Genomic DNA, 13,478 nt, shown 5'->3' on the forward strand with positions numbered 1-13,478 from the left:
TTCTTTACTTTTTTCAGGTGTAGCCTATAGCTAACTCTCTTAATTATTTTTGGCATTGCTTGTGGTTTTATTTTGATATATGTGATATAGTTATAGATCACTCCTATATGAGGCTTCTTTTTACTCATCCAACGAGTGTTTAGGCTTCTTCGCTATCTATATACCACACTATTACTTCGTACTCCCAGCTTTATTTAGGATCTTTGGATATTTTTGTTTTAGTTTGATTGTATTTACTTGTCTCACCTTAGTATTATCTATAGCTCTTCCTTCTTACAACTAAACTCTTTTTTTTATTGTGTATATACTCTCTCTTGTAAACAGTTTCACAGCTATCTTTTAATAAAGTTAGGTCTTTGATCCAAAAACAAATCTTCATTTCATAAACTTTCATCTTTCCTTATAGTAATCACACGACTATTTTTATGATTGCTATATAAAGTTTTTATTTTCAAATCAATGTAAAAACTAGATAATCAATATGTCATTGCTATATAGAACTACAAACTCTCAATCAAATCATAATTTAAGAACTTTAAGAAATTTATTATTAATTATTAAAATTTTAATAATTTTTTACATAGAATTTGAAATACATAGTTCGGGTTGAGATGTAGTTAAAGTAAATGCAAGGGATTGATTGCTTTTTATACATATATATTGCTTTAGGGTGTAGGAGGTTCTATAGCCGTTTATCACTTGTGAACAGGCTAACATAACATAAAACTCAGCGTAAATGTGATTTACATATAACACCCTACCAAAATTAAATTTACTACATTCACTAACGTGAAATGCGCGTGACTGCTTCTGTGCTTAAAACCCTCGCGCTTCCCCTTCCTAACTCTCTCTCCTTCCCGCTCCAGAAGCCATGCTCGCCTCCATGCGCAACATCCGGAGGCTCGCCCTCTCCGCGGTCTCCTCCACCGCCCCTCTGCTCGTATCCCCGGAAAAACCATCCTTCGATCTCCTCCTCTTCTCCAGAACTCCGTCTTCTTCTCCCTCTTCTCCACCGGCACCTCCGGCCCCTATGACGGCGGCGATGGTGGAAACGGCGTCTACAGAGGTGCGTTTTCTCGCCCTTTTTCGGAGGAAAATGAGGAAAAGGTGAGCTATCAGCACACCGATGCCTACCGGCCATCGAGCTCGCGCTGGACTCGGTTGTGAAGGTTTTCACGGTGTCGAGCAGCCCCAATTACTCTCTGCCGTGGCAGAATAAGTCCCAGAGGGAGAGCATGGGCTCTGGTAAGAGAAAAACCGCTTCTAATTTGAGCTATGGTTTGGTTTTTTGAAGCCCGGGTCTTGTATTAGTCCGAAGTTTTGATCTTTTCTTTGATATATTCGATAGATTGAACTCAAGAATTTATCTCGCCAATAGCATAGTAAAAAAAAGACACATTGTCCTCGGTTTAATCCTGAAATGACCGTACAAAATGTTTGCAATGCATTATGTGTGAGTGAAACATAAGAATCACTGGAAAATAAGGGAACAATAAGATTTTTTTTTTTTAATTTCTTTTACAGTGAATAGCCTACATTTCATGTGTTGCTTATCGGAAGGAATAAGAAGGTGTTGCTTCTCACAATTCCACTGTGAGATGGAATCTTCAGATAAAGGATTGCTTATTGGTGATCAGTAAAGACGGTTCCCACAGACACCTCTCGCACTCCCACAAGCATGCAGGCAAGGCTTGTGTGATTGCTTTCTTTGAAGAAGGAAAAACTCGGATGTCGTAAAGCTGTGGACTGGGTAGACTTAAATCTCCTTTGCAATGGCTTGCATTTTACACAACAAGAGAACTCTTTTCCCCCTATTTTCTAGCTCCTGATTTTGTATATGAGCAAAAATCATTCCTATGGAACCCTTAAGGTTGGGACCAAGATAGGATAGCAATAGGAGTGGATGGAGGACCTGCACATTCTACCATGTGTATGGCTGGTGAAGAGATGGTGTGGAACCTTATTACACGCGATAGGGTCTATCTAATTGCCAAGGTTATTTATTGGTAAAGCTTACTGTACTGGTTGTACATGGTACATGATATTGTACTGGTATTGGCTAACATGCTCAAAACACTTTTATGTGTTCCTGCAACATAGGAAATTAATATAGGATATTAAACATTCAGAATGATATATAGAACCGTAGTCGTAAGTAAAAAATTGAAAAGCAAAATAACAACAAAAGGAATAGAAAAAAATATAAAGCCTTATTCTTTGTTCCTTTAATCATACCTAGCAAATACCAAGTAATATGGAAGTTTTACTTTCTACTAATCGTCACACTTATGCATGTGTAGGCAACTGCTGAAACTGCAGATTCTTCTGCAGTTACAAGTTTACAAGATGACGATAGCAGCTTGTCAGTGATTATAGTAAATGAAAAGAAGCAGAGATAAAGTAAATAATTTCTTTGTTATGAAACATAGGTGTTATCATGAGTCTGGTACTCAATTGTTGAGCAGAGAAAATTATTTAAATCATGATTTCTGATTTGCTTACTCTAGATCTTATTAACACAGCTTGTATCAATTAGTAATGCAATTCAACACACATCATTTAAAGAGGTCCACACTTGCAAAATTTTTCTCTTAAAAAAAACTTATTTGATCATACATTGCAAAAGTGCTATAAGGAAAATTAAAATTTTATATATAATTGAAAATAAAAACCTCGAACTTTTCTGCCCCTTGCTCTGTTTCTTCTTACTTCTGACTGTTATTTTCTTTCCTTTATTTTCTTTTCATTTGGTGGTGTATATAGGGAAATAGATATGAGAGTGATGAGGACAAACATCACACTAATGCGCCCTCTATCATTGGATGCTCTAAGTGACATCTGATGATTCGAAATAGCCCAAACCAGCTCGACTAGCATAAACCTAGTTGGAATTAGATTTAGATAATTCACTATCTGGTACATTTTACTTTGTGCTGCATGAGCCAGTTCTCAGTAACGCACCAAATACTGTTATATAACAAATGATTCAACTAGTAGTAGGCTGATTCTGAAATAGTAGGCAGTGAAGATAATACAACCAATAAGCCCCATAAGCGCATACACAAATGAGTCATAAATGTGATGCTCATGCTTTTGACATGCACGGCATGTTACATCACACACCTGTATGGACTCGTATGCATGCATATGCATAGCCCACATTCAATATGTGGAATCTACCTAGCTCCCCTGCACTTGTAGAAACTTGGAACTTTGCGATTTACAAGATCATGGCAATTCGTGGTTTATAAGCATATAGCAAAGGTCCTAACTCCTAAGTGTCTTGCTAGCACTTGTGGATCCTTATCCTTGTTCATGTTTGCGATAGCATGTCATCTCTTGGTTCATGTGTCTGTGACTTGCTATGTCTTCCCAGCCGCATGCAACCCTTTGCAGTAATATGCATGTCCATGGGTAACATGGGGCTGCGACCATGTATAGGGTGTGAAGTCCATGATGAAGTTGACTCTAGGTTATTTTGTGATTACGACTCCATCTGAGCCAAGCTTAAGCCATGTTCAGGTTGTTCTGAAACCACGTTATGCCATGACCAATCCGTATCATGTTTGCAACAAGGCTTAATAAGACCCAGATTGGTTTGCGCTTGGGTCATATGGTGGGTAAATATGCACTCAGCTGTGCCTTGAAAAGATGCCCCAATTCAAAGCCATTAGGAATTGCAAGGTATGGAATAACTCTATCAGTAGACCATTGTACCCTTTTTGGGATTAAATTGAGCTAGCACATTGGCTAATATACTATGCAAGGATAGGTTTCAAACCCATGACATGCCTTTTACAAGATTTTTAATTGGCCCTAGACTCTGGTAGTGGGTTGTATGTATATTGTACAAAAGCATAGATTCAAAAACTGCTGGAACAGGATGGTACCATCAGCATATTATATTGTTCCATGCAACCTGACACTGGTACAGGTATTGAGAGGCCGAAACTATCTGTACCAATACATTCTGGCAATACCAGTCTATATGGTCCGGGCCAGCATGTACCTATGGTATCTACTAACCATCCCAGTCAGTACCGATGATTTTTGTTCTTTTTGATACTGTCAGTTTCAATATGTACTGTCACTACTGTAATATACCAATATTGTACCATTCCAATGGAAAAATGGTATGGGATTCAGTATTGGTATTCAAAACTTTGAGATAAAGTGAGATTGAAGTCTCAGTTACAGATCATCCTTAACTTTTGATTATACTTGGCCGAGCCAACGGAAGCTGCTCATCCATATTTGATCTCCATAAACTTTGGAAAATTGACACAAATCACTAAGTTTAACTGAAGAAATCATTCTATGTTGGTTTGATTTGATTTTTAGTGGATGCAGATACCCACATGAACTTGCTAACATTTTAAGATGGCAATCTCTGTTTCCTGAGACTGGTATTTTTGATGCAATACCATGTCCAACACTCAAAATAACTATCAAAACCAACTCAAAATTTCCAGTTGCATTCAGGGTACATCCTATATGTTTGATTATGCTCATTTTATGTTTGTGTGTCTGCTGTGTCTATACTTCCAAAGATTGCAGTCTTTTATTTCCTCAGAGTTGAAGCTTTGATGAATCAGTCATCTGCTAATCAAACTTCAAGCCCCACAATCAGATTTACATAGATGGTTACACCTTATTTGTATATTCTGTGCATGGATTTCTGTTTATTGGAGTTCAACTTGTGGAACTTAATTGTCTACATATCCTAATTGAGCTTCACCTTACTTTAAATTTTGATGAATCATACCGAGTTATATTGATTTCATATAGGATTTGTGCTTCCTGGACGACGTATTTTGACAAATGCTCATGTTGTGGCTGATCACACATTTGTTCTTGTAAGAAAACATGGTTCACCTACCAAGTACAAGGCAGAAGTCCAAGCTGTTGGTCATGAATGTGACTTAGCTCTTCTCACCATTGAAAATGAGGAATTTTGGGATGGGATGAATTTTTTGGAGCTTGGTGACATTCCTTTTTTACAAGAAGCAGTTGCTGTGGTTGGGTACCCACAAGGTATGAATTTAAACAATATATGAATGTCTTGTCCAATAAAAATTTATTAAATAACAAATTTGATTTTTTTTTTATTTTAACTAAGTTTTGATGTCGGTTCATTATTTATAAGCATATAAAGAAATTGCATTTTCATTCTTCTACCCGAGACTTGAAATTTTATAGTTTTTCCTCATAGATTTTAATAAATTCAATGAATGGTCATTTAATTATTTTTTCCCGACTTTCTACTACTTCATGGAAACATCAATCCTGCAAATTGGATGAGGTCAGATGAAAAATGGTTATGAAAATTAGTTTCAACACTAAGGAGGTCAGTTGGGATGTAGATTTTCTCTTGTGCTGCATGTTAATATTGGCTTAAGTTGCATTTTTCCTCCCTTTTTTGATAGCTTTGCCTTGATATTGCGTTATTGTTACATAGCACTGGTGATACCCACCACCAATCAATTTTTGGCATTTGATTGTTTTGTGCTTGACTTGTGTGGTTAAGAGGCTGGCAGTTTTGCTGGTTAAATGTCTGTATCATGAGATCTAATATGAATAGAAGAATCAGATGTCGTGTAGAAAGAACAGTGGTGTTGGAGGTGGTTGAATCACGGGTGTGAGTAGTAAAAGTCATTCTTTGATGTCTTAAGACTGTTAGACCTGTTTGAGGTAAATAATTAGAAGTTTCTTATTTCTAGTAATTTCTACTTGGAACTACTAGATGAGTTGATACTTGTAGATGGTTTGTCTAGTCACATGTGCATCTGCAGTTACACATCAGAAACTGAATGAGCCCCTATGTGGTTTAGACATTCTATACAGCTCAAGAGACACTCAGAACCTAGCATCAATGTCTATGATGTATTTCCTCCTGTTTTATGCAAGCTTCTTTCTATATTATATACCATGAAACAAAGTAGTCAAAGGCCTAAGGCACACTGAGATGTCAAGTTCTCTTGGAGCCTAGGTGCAGGGTGCTAAGAGAGGTGCATGACTTGGTGTATTGAGGCAGAAAATTATAAACATATATTAATAATTAGGAATACATGATGCTAAACGTATTTAATAATAAATCATCAGTTAATCAACACAAACAAAAAATTTGGAAATATAGGATTCATGTTGACGTACATATGAAGGATATTGCTTGTCAGGAAGGGGGCTGGGATGTGCAGCAGCAGCTGCTGCAGATGGCAAAGCAGAGTGCCTTGGCGTGTGGCGTGAAGCTGGCACCTTGGTGATTCTTGTGCCTTAGGCATGCCTTGTGCATGCATTTGACAACACTGAATTCATCTAATGGATTGAGCAACCATTTCATTGCTAGTAGCAACTTGTTAAGAGCTTGTGTTTTTTTGACAATGGTGCGCAAAAATGCATGTATTCTATTGGACAGATTAGCTTGTGTTTTTGTTAATTGTAAATATATGATAATGCAAGCAAACTATCTTAGTATTTCTTATCTGATACAGTTGGTTGAGTTACAAATCAACATGTTGTAACATGTGAAGTAACTTTTCTGTTCAAATGAATGACCTTCAAAATATTTTGTTTCTGTTGGTTAGCTTGAATAAGTTTTCACAACATAAACAAATTGATAGCTTGAAAAAAAAATTAATGCTGAATTCTTTTGTACTTTGCTGAAATTTTGGAATTATGGAAATAAGGGAACCAGATGGTTGAAGTTCTCCCTGAGAAACATTAAATTATTTTGCAGTCAAGTGCAACTTAGTCTCTCATTGTTTATTATATTTTCTCTGGTGCTTGGAAAGGTATGATCACTTGGACAATGGTGCATAGAAATGACTAATTAATGATGCTGCCTAGGTTGGTCTCGAAGTTTTCAATTAGATAATTCTTCAGACCAAATGATAAATTTAGATTTTTTTTTCATATTTTAGGGTATGATTTAGTAATTTTTTTCCTGGGTTACAACATAGAATTTAGGCATACTTTTAGCTAGTTTTATATGTAATTTTGGGCTGCGAGAATAAGATGCATCATGCATCTTTTGGATGTGATTGGTGCACCAAATGTCCTAGTTTCAGTCAATTTATCATGGCGTAGAAGTGCTAAAATGGGATTTGGGCTCTGCTGAATGCCTTTATGTAATTTCTTTAATCGTAGATTTGGGTCAAGGGCCATTTTTAGTTGAATTAAATCAATGGTCTAGATCAAGTTCATGTCCCTTGAGGTTATAAAAAGTTGGAGCTGGTGTAAGGAGACATGCAGAAAATCAAGCAGAAGATCTATTTTCTTGTTCTTTCACTCTTTTCCCTTCCTTGACCCAGGACCAATAACCTCCAGGACATGGTACCATTCCTCGCCACTGAAAAATTTCAACAGAATATTGAGAAAATCATATTGAAGTTTTATTTCCAGATTAGGTTTCCCATGAGGGGTCTAATTAAGGGTTCCACACGTCATTAGAACCCTACTCTGTAGTGAAGCCAACAGTGTAATCTGAATTATTTTATTAATGATGGTGATCTTTTTCCAACTTTTTTTTTTGTGGCTTCTGTTCTGAACTTGTTACTTGTTGCTTGTTGCTGGATAGCCTAGGTGATGTTTTCTTGTTAGAGGTGGACTGCACCTAATGTGATGATTGTGTTGGTCTCATGTTGTGTGGATATTCTTGTTTACCTGTAAGCATTTATAGACCTATGTTTGTAACTTTCTCTTTAATGGTACTTGTCTTGATACCAGCACCATGATGTCCAAACACCAGCCAATGAGAAATCTTTCTTGCATATGTTTGGCAAATGTCACAGACTGATATATCCATAGAGGCTGATTTAGCTAAAAAGTAATAACTGATTACTTGCATATGATAACTCCTTCCATGGTGCAGGTGGAGACAACATTTCTGTTACCAAAGGGGTTGTTTCTAGAGTTGAACCGACACAGTATGTTCATGGTGCTACCCAACTCATGGCCATACAAATTGACGCAGCGATCAACCCAGGGAATAGTGGAGGGCCTGCTATCATGGGTGACAAAGTTGCTGGAGTAGCTTTCCAAAATCTTGCAGGTGCGGAAAACATTGGGTGAGTCCTACACATGTTAACACTTTTCTGTCTTATTTTTATAGTACTATTGCTTATGCATGACTTTTCTTTTTCTACTTTGGATGATTAGGCGTGAATGTCTAGAACTCTGTCTGTGTCCATGGGAATGTTTTCTCTTACAGTCTTTCTCAAACTTAAACATTTAACTCTTAGTGTATTCCTTCCATATCTGACATTATTTAGTTCCCTTTGCATGCATTTAAATGAAAGAAATCCATATATTTTTAAAGTACCCATCATACCAATTTGAATTGCATGATCATTTGTCTAAATGTCATAAAGGTTGTATGACATGGTTTCAAGCTTGAGTATCCCATTATATTATAGACATATAACAGGGAAAGAGGGGGGGTTGCTGTTGCAATGAATATGTAAATATAAATGTCAAATATCGACATTATTTAATTATGCCAAATTTTGATAAATATTGTCTCTCTGGCTAGTGTCTTAGGAAGAGGACAATGAAGAAAGCTCAACTTTTTGGAAGGTGTAAATATTGCATTTATAATCACATACATTGAAAAGAAATATTTGTCATTATTTTAGCAGGATAAAAGCATGCATTATAACTTTTCATTTAACTGAAATATTTTGCTCCAGAGTTTTAGCCATTCGGTCTTTACAGTCTTAGCCAAAACTGGATTGGGTGAATGTGTTAAGTCCCTTTGGGCTTGGTTTGGATGTAATTGGTTTCATTTGAAAAAAACTGATTGAGGGCAAAACCATTTCATACTCCATCATAAAAGGTGAAATGCATAGTCTGAATTTTGATTACTGCCCTGAAATTTAAAAATTGATATGTGAATTGAAATGTCTCAACTTACTGAAATATTGGTTTATCTTTTCTATATCTTAGCCTTCAGTCAATTCTCTCTTCTGCAGGTATATAATCCCAGTCCCTGTAATAAAACATTTTATTGCTGGAGTAGAAGAGAGTGGCAAATATGTTGGATTTTGTTCGCTGGGATTGTCATGCCAGGCTACTGAAAATGCTCAACTAAGGGAGCACTTCCGCATGCACCCAGAAATGACTGGTGTTCTTGTGAACAAAATCAATCCTCTGTCAGATGCCCATAGGGTATTAAAGAAAGATGACATTATTCTTGCATTTGATGGTGTGCCTATAGCAAATGATGGAACAGGTTGGCTAAGCCTTTTCTATCTTATCAAATTTAGTCCTTTTCAAACCAAATCTTACTGCTGGCGCATATCATTTGTCCTTGGAAATGATTTCTGTGGAATGCGAATTTAATCCATGATCAGAATGATAGTTATGTATTCGTAATTACAGACACAAGTAGATGTACTGGAATTTGTTGGTTTTGATTGTGCTCATGTTTACCTTCTTTGATCCTATGGTATTTGCAGTTCCTTTTCGAAACAGAGAGAGAATAACTTTTGATCATCTAGTCTCTATGAAGAAACCCAATGAGACAGCACATGTTAGAGTATTGCGAGATGGCATAGAGAATGAATTCTGCATTTCGCTTCAACCTGTGAGTATGGTTACTCATGTTCATATGGCATTAACCTCTCTGTATATGTGGTGCTAGTATGGTTATCCCTTTCTGTATATGTGGTGCTAGCATGGTTATCATTTCTGTATATATGCTGCTAGTTGAAGATTTGATGCTACTCGTTGTAGTTATGGCAGCAACAGGAACCATGTTGTTTTTATATTTCTTTTTATATAAATTTAAAATTTAAGGGATGGACAATGAGAGAGAGATAGATACCTGGAATAGGATTCAAAATGTTCATGATCATGAATGGAACTATGATTACATTCCTAGGTCCAAAACATCTTGATTATATATTTTTTATCGCTCTTCACAAGAGTTGCCCTTTTGTTGTTTTTTAGACAGACTAGGAAAGAATTGGAGCTCCTATTGAGATCCTTTACTTCTGAGTAAGAGTGTAGATGCTTATCTTATGAATAACATGTATGCCTTTCTGATTTTGCAGTTACAACCTTTGGTTCCTGTTCATCAGTTTGATAAGCTGCCTGGCTATTACATTTTTGCGGGACTGGTCTTTGTTCCATTGACCCAGCCATACCTTCATGAGTATGGTGAAGACTGGTATAACACATCACCCCGTCGACTATGTGAGCGAGCATTGCGGGAACTACCTAAAAGGGCGGGTGAACAGCTGGTCATCCTTTCTCAGGTATATTTTCAAAATTATGTTATCCCTTCATGTTTTTATGTGCATAAGACATCTGGGGTCTGAAGATTTTTAAATTTCAATGAATTGCTGGTCTAGTTTTAGACTCCCATAATTCTTTAATATCAGCGAATATGTGGTATGCTAATGATCCCTAGTGCAGATTGCTTCTGGAAAACTTTTTTTAGGTATAGATTCCTTTTAATTAATAATTATCTACTGGCACTAGAAATGATAGCTTTTTGAAAATAGTTGAAGCAGCAAACTCCCGAGTACCATGCCTGAAGGCAAATGTGATAAGGAGCCGATTGAAATGGTGTACTCATTAGCAATGAAGGCCAAAAGGACGACCCTAGCAAGGAGAAGGAACTGGACATGGTCTAGGATAAAAAGAATGGAATAGCACACTATAGGTCAGAAAAAAGAAGGGGGTGGGGGAGGGGGCTGCCGTTTTTAAGGATAATGTACAAATAATATTTTTAAAATTGCATAATAGGAGATGACCCTAAATGAACAGGCTTGCAACCATAGAATCATGTTGGATGAACCTTGTATGGAGAATTATATGAGACATGCTTCTTGAAAACTACTACATAAATTTACTTTTCAGACTGCCAAGGATTTTTGCCTATTTTAATGTCATCATCATCAATAATGTGATGAGTATTTTTGCCGACCTCTTTATTAGGGCTCCAAACCACCGGGAGTTCTCCTCAGTGGTTCTATTTGTGGAAAAGACTAACATGGAAAAAATGGTAATGAACAATTCAAAAACTGTGTTTTAGATTGGGCCCAAGTAAAAAATATTACAGCACCAGATTTAGTAGTGCTCAGCCCTTGTAAGTTATTGCTGTGAGAATGTAGTTAAAATGTCGAGACAGTTAATCTTTATCGTTTCTTTATCTTCATCATCAGCAGACATTTGGGATGGTCTGCTAAGAGAAAGGTCAAGACATCATGCTGTTGCATTGAGATTGCTCTATTATCCTTTGTCATCTTTAATATGTGGAGGGGAATGTTTACAAATTCTATCATGCGATTAGTATGTTTTTTGGCTGTGGTTCAAGAAATGCCATATTTGTCTCCCATAATTGATATCAACCGTGTATTGCATTGAGATTTAACATCTTGCTTGGCCATGGTCTATATCTGCCTCTGCATTAGCTCTTCTTACAGCCCTAACTGCTCTATCATTCAGCCAATGCTCAAGAAATTCATGACCCCTTGTCAAATATGAATAATCTATCTGGTGTGATACAATTTAAGGACAAAGATCAGGGAAAACCTGTGATAACTTGAAAAGAAGCAAGCAAACCTGTCAGCTAACCTTATGTACAACCCTGTTCACCTTGTCACGTATTAGACAAATATATAGAATTTTTTACTTTCTTTCTGTTTCAGGTATGAAACCATTTATTAAGTTTCTGTATTTGTTGTGCTGAATTTGATGTAACAAAGTTATAATATATGGCTGACAGTATCCAAGTAACCACTGTAGTGTCCATTGATTTAGGAAGGTGGTCCCTTTTTTTCCCCTTTCTTCTTTGTTACAGCCTTTGTTTTCAGAATCATGATCAATATCAGTATGATTATCTCCAACTCTTTGTGGCTTAGGTCCTGATGGATGATATAAACGCAGGATATGAGCGGCTGTCTGAGTTACAGGTATGACCTCTTCTATTTTACAAATCTACAGTCCTAACCAAGGAGTCTGGTTCCATCAATTTTTCATAATAAACCATCACAGTCCACCAATTTAAAACCCTTGTTAAACCATTTGTCTATGATTGCATGTTTCTTAATCAATGGATCTCATAGCATGAAATAAATGGTGATCAGGTGAAGAAAGTGAATGGTGTGGAGGTTGAGAATCTAAAACATTTGTGTGAGCTGGTGGAGGGTTGCAGTGAAGAAAGCTTAAGATTTGATTTGGACGATGAAAGAGTAATTGTGCTGAACTATCAAAATGCCCGGCTAGCTACCTCTCGAATTCTGAATCGTCATAGAATACCTTCAGCAATGTCCAGTGACCTGATTGATGACCAGACAAATGTCTCTGAAATTAAAGTGGCATGCTCCAGTTGATGTGATTCAAGAGCCAAGTAGAGAACCGAGGCACTATTGTATTGTATTAGCCTTGCTTAACATTATTTTTTTTTTTTAAAATTATTTTTATACATTTAAACTCTCTTATTGTAGCAATATGATTGTAGAAAACATTGCTCACGTCTTATTTAGTATGATGATTTCTGAAGCATTTTTGACCCTAACACTCAATAAAGCAAGTGGCACTTGGTAACATGCCAATTCTGAGGAGCATCTGTGTTTCCTGGCACAATATGTAAGCATTAACTTTTCTTTCTCTTGTTCATTTAATATACATTTGGTTGCATGCAGAATAAGATTTTGAAAACAATAGCTGAAGCTTTGACGAGAAATATGCGTCGGGACTCGGTTTCATCGGAATTCTGTCAGTTTGATTGAGGTCCGCTTCTTACACTAAGAGGATGTTTGGTTGAGAGGAGTAGGGGTTTGGAATCGGAATCGGAATGGGTAACTTTCATTCCAACCATTTGGTTGGAAAGAGTCCCATTTCTATTCTGATTTCAGGGTGGAATGGAAATGGATCAATTTATATAGAATTCAACCTCTACTCTCCTCTATGGATTCAATTTTTTATTTCAATTTCGATTCCAATCACGAACCAAACACTTCGGAAGATTTGACTATTCCGATTTTAATTTCAAGTCATTCTAATTTTTATTTTCATTCTGATTTCGATTACGAACCAAACGTCTTCTAAATACTAACTTTATGATAAATTCTGAGTCACAGGATATTTAATATAAATAAATTTTTCATGCCACAGCTTCTTATTTTCTTATCTCCTCCTATCTTTGCTATCTGTCTGCAAAATAAGATTTGACAAGAAGAATTTTGCTACGGTGCTGCTGTATTATTTTTTAAAATAAAATTAAGTAGTGATCCTAACCGTCCTTGTAGCGGTGGTGGTGGAAGGAGAATCCGGCAATGGAGGAGGTGGTACATAGCCTCCTCTTTCATCAGATTCCCGTCCTCACCTTCTCCGCCTATGCCATCTTTTTGTCCAAAAAATCTCTTCTTATTGTTAAAAGAAACTTAGAAGTTTTTGAAAATGAATTCCAATTGTTTGGTTATCTGACTCAACTAATTTTTGTTAATCTATCAGTGCTCAAGGGGGTAACA

The 13,478-nt window shown here is 36.6% G+C and overlaps 1 protein-coding gene across 1 annotated transcript; it reads left to right on the forward strand.

Annotated features, from left to right (window-relative positions):
• Positions 1-875: 875 nt before the first annotated feature.
• LOC105049822 (protease Do-like 10, mitochondrial) lies at positions 876-12,566 on the forward strand. The gene is made up of 8 exons (XM_073261912.1): positions 876-1,245; positions 4,789-5,034; positions 7,871-8,066; positions 8,970-9,229; positions 9,456-9,583; positions 10,053-10,256; positions 11,868-11,918; positions 12,093-12,566. Exons 1-8 carry the CDS (start codon positions 1,236-1,238, stop codon positions 12,336-12,338), a joined length of 1,341 nt encoding a protein of 446 aa, XP_073118013.1. The 5' UTR covers positions 876-1,235; the 3' UTR covers positions 12,339-12,566.
• Positions 12,567-13,478: the final 912 nt, after the last annotated feature.

Source organism: Elaeis guineensis, chromosome 8 (genome assembly GCF_000442705.2).
Source record: "Elaeis guineensis isolate ETL-2024a chromosome 8, EG11, whole genome shotgun sequence".
NCBI classification, from domain to species: Eukaryota; Viridiplantae; Streptophyta; class Magnoliopsida; order Arecales; family Arecaceae; genus Elaeis; species Elaeis guineensis.